Source organism: Panicum virgatum, chromosome 4K (genome assembly GCF_016808335.1).
Source record: "Panicum virgatum strain AP13 chromosome 4K, P.virgatum_v5, whole genome shotgun sequence".
Classification (NCBI taxonomy): domain Eukaryota; kingdom Viridiplantae; phylum Streptophyta; class Magnoliopsida; order Poales; family Poaceae; genus Panicum; species Panicum virgatum.
Genome location: NC_053139.1, coordinates 8,935,827 through 8,941,452, shown reverse-complemented (window position 1 = coordinate 8,941,452; position 5,626 = coordinate 8,935,827). Strand labels below are relative to the sequence as shown.

The 5,626-nt window shown below is 51.3% G+C and overlaps 1 protein-coding gene across 2 annotated transcripts; it reads right to left on the bottom strand.

Moving 5' to 3' along the window:
• Window positions 1-335: 335 nt before the first annotated feature.
• LOC120704669 (uncharacterized protein At1g66480-like) lies at window positions 336-4,644 on the bottom strand. Of its 2 annotated transcripts, XR_005687640.1 has the most exons (3): window positions 3,637-4,644; window positions 719-935; window positions 336-657 (listed from the first exon to the last, which is right to left on the bottom strand). XR_005687640.1 is itself a non-coding variant. In XM_039989144.1 (2 exons), the coding sequence occupies exons 1-2, from the start codon at window positions 4,417-4,419 to the stop codon at window positions 891-893; spliced, it is 828 nt and encodes a 275-aa protein (XP_039845078.1). In that variant the 5' UTR covers window positions 4,420-4,644; the 3' UTR covers window positions 336-890. The 2 variants fall into 2 exon arrangements, 1 of the variants encoding a protein (XP_039845078.1); XM_039989144.1 differs by having other exon boundaries at window positions 336-935.
• Window positions 4,645-5,626: the final 982 nt, after the last annotated feature.

The following is a 5,626-nucleotide window of genomic DNA, read 5'->3' as shown; positions in this document are numbered from 1 at the left end:
CGATGCATCCACCATTTGGACTGGGCCGCACCACTGCCCCGCCGCCATATCCAAGAGCAGAAAATGGCCTGCCCAGCCCACATCACTGTTTTTTTTTTCTCGAGGAGGCTGCTCTCTCTATCTAGAATGAAAAGAGGAGAGAAGTAGCACGCACTGGAGTGGGAGTTTTTTTTGAGAATACCCACATCACTGGTTGCGGAATGCTTTCTTTGCACTTCCACGATCAAGTCGGTTCCGAGCTGAGTTTTTTTTTCACACTTTCCATTCAACCGTTGGCCACCATCTTTATCTTAGTTCCAGATTCCAGATGGTAAACATTGAGCCCCCAAAAACACTTTGCAGTTATTCCTTATTCCTCTTTTGACGGAATATTTACAGAGACAGAATCATGCTCGGGATGATGACACGAGAAGCTAGCTGTTCGTTGGCTACATAGGTATTTATAAGTTATAACTGCCATCTCCACAAAAGTATGTGTCCATATACATGCAGATCTATTTTTTTTTGTACTCTAAGCTTCTTCGATCAGCTACCTACATCAAGAGACGACGAGCAAGAGAGCCTTACAGATGCAGCCCATACGTACACCACACAGCAAGAGGAACAAGCAAGAGGAAATGGAGAAGAAGAAGAAAAAAAGATGACAGACAAGACACCCCAGTCCATGTCGCCGGAAGCGAGGCAGCTAGGAAGCCGCCGCCGTGGACCGGCGGCTGCCGCCGATCATCTCCAGCCCGCAACCAAGGAAAGGAAAACGACCATGGGACCGAGCGCGGATCAGTCTACATCTCCTGGCTCTCTGACCTCGTCTCGCCGGCCCGCTTGCATTGCCATGTCGGCGATGTCGCAAGCAACCGCACGGAGCTCTCGCTTCTCCCGCGAAGACGAAGTCACGCGATGATCTCGTCCGGCATCGCCACGAACCGCGTTCGCTTCTGAAACACCACACAGAGATTAACAAAAGAATTAAACCGTCAGCAAAAACGACGAACGGAATCCGATTTCAAAACCGCTTGCCGATCCGCACACGTATTAGCGGATAACGATGTGCTGAAAATTTTGCCGGGAAAACAAGCAAAGTAAAACGCGTGACAGAAGCTGGGTGGACGCACACCAATAATGGGGTTTCAAATTAAAATGGGCCGAGGAATGAATGTCTCGGAACATCGGAGACGTCCCTTTATCTTGACATGGAAAAAAGAAGGAAAGATGTGTATGTAAAAGGATCGGCGATGGCGATAAGGTTAATTGCGATGAGATCATTAGACAGTGTCGTGTGACGGCCGGCCGTGCTGCTTGCTAACAAGCTAGGTTAATTGCACCAGTTCTTAATTATCAGTTTTGACCTCTCTTTTTTTTTTTGCTGCCAAGAACAAATCAGGTTGCTGTGTGAATGGACGCAAACGACGGCGACTGAAAAGATCAGCTGGTGATGAACTGATGATGGGTGTGAGATGAGCAACTTGTAATATTGTGATCCGTGAATCGGTTTGGTCTCTAATTGGAGGCGATGACTCACTCTAACGGCGTGTTTTGTGCTGCCACCACAGGAGAATTCCTTTTTTTTGTTCTTATTCAAAGATGAATTTATGAGTATTTTCGGTCACGCAACACACATTGACTGCCTACCATTCTGACTTTGCCACTTCCAGATGCTTTAATTAGTACATTTTCAGATTGTTATGCATCATTTCTAGACTCGACGTGGCGATAAGATGGATGTTCATCCTAAACTTGAACTGATATGCCCAGTTCACAAATCAACTGGGAGTTTCACTATAAGAAATGCAAAATTCGAACCTAAGAAAAAAAAACGTAGAGGGGAGATGACTGCAGAAAAGCTATTGAAAAACCTTAAGAAAGAGTTTCAGCTAGACCCAGGATGATACCTGTCTTTTGAAACATCTGCTGACCACATCGATCGATGACCTAAAGAACCTATTTTGAAATTTCAGCAGCAAGACCAAATCTTGTTCCGCTGCGGATTAAATTAATGTCGACGTCTACGACTAGGACCCCGAAACCGCAGAGAGAAACTGAAGCAGAGAATTCAGCTACCGTTGCACAACTCAATTACGATTACGAGAGTGACAAGCAACTGTATTTGCCTAGTCACTGGAGCAGTCAAAATCTTGGAAAATTCCTCGCACTATATCCTTCCCCAACCGCCGCCGCCGCCGCGTGCTGCCGCCACACCCACACCCACACCCACAACCAACAAGGCGGCGCCGGACCTGTAGGCAAATGAATCCCTGGCGTGCCAGGACGGCATCAACCTGTGTGCCAGTCTTCAGACATTGCTCAAGTGCTCGGCAGCGCCGGCCTCTCCCGCCTTTTTTCACCTTCACGCGACGATCGCAACATCCATGGCGGCGCCGGCCTCGCCTTTGTTCACTTTTTTTTTCCGTGAGGTTTCCCGGGGAAGCTTTTGCCAGTGTGGTGACCACCACCTCCCCTCGTGAGATATGCTTTGATGCATACAGCTTGTGTATTGCCCAGAACACCATGAAAAAGGGTTGGAAAGCTAACCCATCAACAATGACCCCTTTTCTGAATCCTAGTAATTATCTAGTGTTATCTACTGGCACAAGAAGTTGGTTTTGAGTTTTGTTTGGCCGGTCTTTCTTTTCGAAAAGGGAAATTTTATTAATGTTTGATTGATCTGGATAAGGATTAGCTAGCTAACCTGGCTATTATAAACTCTGAAACCAAACCCGGCAAAAGGCGATGTGAACGCATTTGGATTTGAGCATAAAAGGGAGTTAAAATGGTGTTCGATCGATCCCTTTTGGGTTTCTTGTGGGAAATCGTTAGTCGTTTCTTGTGTGTAAGCATGATCTGGAACCCTTGTCGTCCATTAGTAGGCCAGGGGCAGTGACATGGAATGGGGCCCCAGCTTAATAGTGGTGCTCAGGTTAGCCTAGCGTATTGGACGCACTCGTGATGACAACATTCTCAGCTCCAGATCGATCTGTGCCCGGGAGGGCACGTCAGGGATCCGACTATCCGAGTGGTTTCAGACAAAGTTGTCACTGCCCCCAGGTCTCACTCGCTTTCATCTCAGTTATCCGATTTACTTTTTTTTTAGTTGGAGAATTTACACGCAATGTACAGGACAAACAGAAACAGTAAAATTTGACTGCTACCAAGTGATCCAAAAATAGTTGTCGACTACTGCTGATGCTCTGTTTTCATGAACTCGCGCTTCTTGCATATCCGCTATAAAAAAATAATGATGTTCTCGAGTTCCCTAAAATTATAATATAACTCCGGGTGCCTATTGATCTCATTTTGCATTTTATTTTATTTTCTTTTACAGAATAAAATTGTGAAAGCATGCTACCATTTTGGTGCTGCTTACCAGTTTGTATATACTCCCAAGAGATTGCTGGTCAAAAGCAGCAGAACTCTACCACGTGCTTCTCACAAGGATGCTATGTTATGTGAGAAAAATCAGTTGGTTTTAAGTTTCAGTTTTGTGCAGAGAATCAAATCAAGATATTTGCAAAAGGTGATGCCCAGGGGATTTTTTTTCATTTTTTTGTGTGTGCGTGCGTGCAACCTTCAGCAAGGACGCATGGCGAGAAGAATCGTTCTGAGACAACTAATCCGGGAGAGATCGATGGCGAGCATTACCTCTTTCCGGCTGGCCTTGACGTCCGGCGACGCGTACTCCGGCGTGCGGGGCAGCGCGGGCCACCTCTCCGGCGTCCTCGGCGCCGTCCCAGCGCCCGACGGCATCATGAACCCGGTCCCCCAGTCGGGCGTCGCCGCGAACCGCGGGCTCCGCTCCGGCGTCTGCGCGAACGCGCCGGCGCCCCAGTCAGGCGTGGGCACGAACCGCGGGCTCCGCTCGGGCGTCCGCAGTATTCCCCTCTCCGGCGTGGCGGCGCCGCTGCCGGCGTTGGCCGCGCAGAGCTGCATGATCCTGGCGGCGGCCTCGGCGCCGTCCCGGCTCTCGGCCATGAGCCTCTCGACCTGGGCCTTGGGCAGGCGCATCCGGAGCCGGACGGGCCCGCCCTCGGAGGCCGTGGAGAGCGGCGACGGCGGCGCCGTGGCGGCGGCCGAGGCCGAGGCCGGGAGGGAGAGGTCGGAGGTGGAGCGGCGCGTGAGCATGAGCGACTCGAGCCGCTCCCGCGCGCCGACCTGGAGCGCGCCAGACCAGGCGCGGCGCGGCGGTGCGGCCGGCCGGGGCAGCGCGACGAGGAAGTAGAGCCGGCCCGGCCGGAGCGGCGCGTCGTGCGCGAGCGGGCGGGCGCGCACGCCCAGCAGCTTCACCTCCTCGGACTCGAGGAGCTGGAACCCCGGGTGGTCGCGCAGCACCGTGCCCGCGAACGCCGGCGGCTTCACGCGGAACGCCGTGCCGTCCAGCTGCATGACCTTGGCGCCCTTGCGCCGGCCGCCGATGCTGTTGCCCATTGCCGCGCGGCGGCAGCGGCTGCTGCTGCTTCCTCTTCTTCCTCCTCCTCCTGCTTGCTGTGGCCGGGATTGGTGGGTGGCGCGGCTGTGTTTCTCTTGGGTTTGGCCTCCGCCTCCGCCTCCGCTCTCGCGGCGGTCGCGATGGGTTTGGCTCGCTTTGTTGGATGTGGTGTTTGAGCGTAGCCGCGTAGGGCGTGTGAAGGAATTTAAAAGGGGGAGGGCGAAAGGCAAAGGGGAGGTAGGCCGTAGGGGGCTTTGGAGTCAAAGGTGATGGTGGTATTCGGCTCAAGGACAGGGAGGGGTGTATTTTGTAAGTAAATCCTTTTGTATTTTGCAAGGTAGTTGATGCTCTTTTATTTGCAAGAGGATGAGGAAATATTTATCAGGCCAGCTCCTACTTAGTAGATCACATATGACCGAAGAAGGAAGGTGTATGTGTGTGAACATCCTATGACGACTTATTTTCAACAGCCAAGTGGTGAAGGTGATGGAGGAAAATACGCCCACACATTAGGCAAGGAAGGTAGCAATGTGGCAAAGGCATTGGGCATGGTAGGGGTACCGGTGAGTGGTGGAAATTTGACGACTAATGAATTGAAGTTTAGCAGGGCCGTGTAGAATGGGCAGTAAAATCGTGAGGGTCCAGTGGATAGCCATTTGCCAGACTTGACTAGTTTTCATGGAGCCAGCTAGGGAAGTAAGATTAAGAAGTAGTCATCACCTTCAGTTAGATCGTTGTAGCATAAACTTTAGTCTCTGGTAGGAAGACGGAAAGAAAAAGGTTCTTTCAAGTGCTTAAACTTTGCTACCGGGGGTTCAGGCCCTTCTGATGCTGGATGAACACAATTTGCGCGCACAAAATTTGACTATACAAAATAACAAAAAATTTGAACTCACCCCGATACATAATTTATATATTCAAATTTGATCTTTCTTGGATTTTTTTTTTCTCTTTTCCTGCTAGCTGCGTCCCCGCCAATGTCTGTCCCTGCAAACATCGCTGCTGCTCTCAGGATCTGACGGCCAAAAGTTCCAAACTTGCAGGTACCGACCGTTCTGCCACGGTGCCACGGCGGACGCCAGGTGGCGCGCGTCGTACATTCCCTTGTCCTGTGTCTCGCGAAGAGTTCTCCCATTTTCTCCGCCTGTCACGGCAGGCACGCGCGCCCCAGCGGCATGGTCAATCACGCCGGGACGCCCGCGGGGT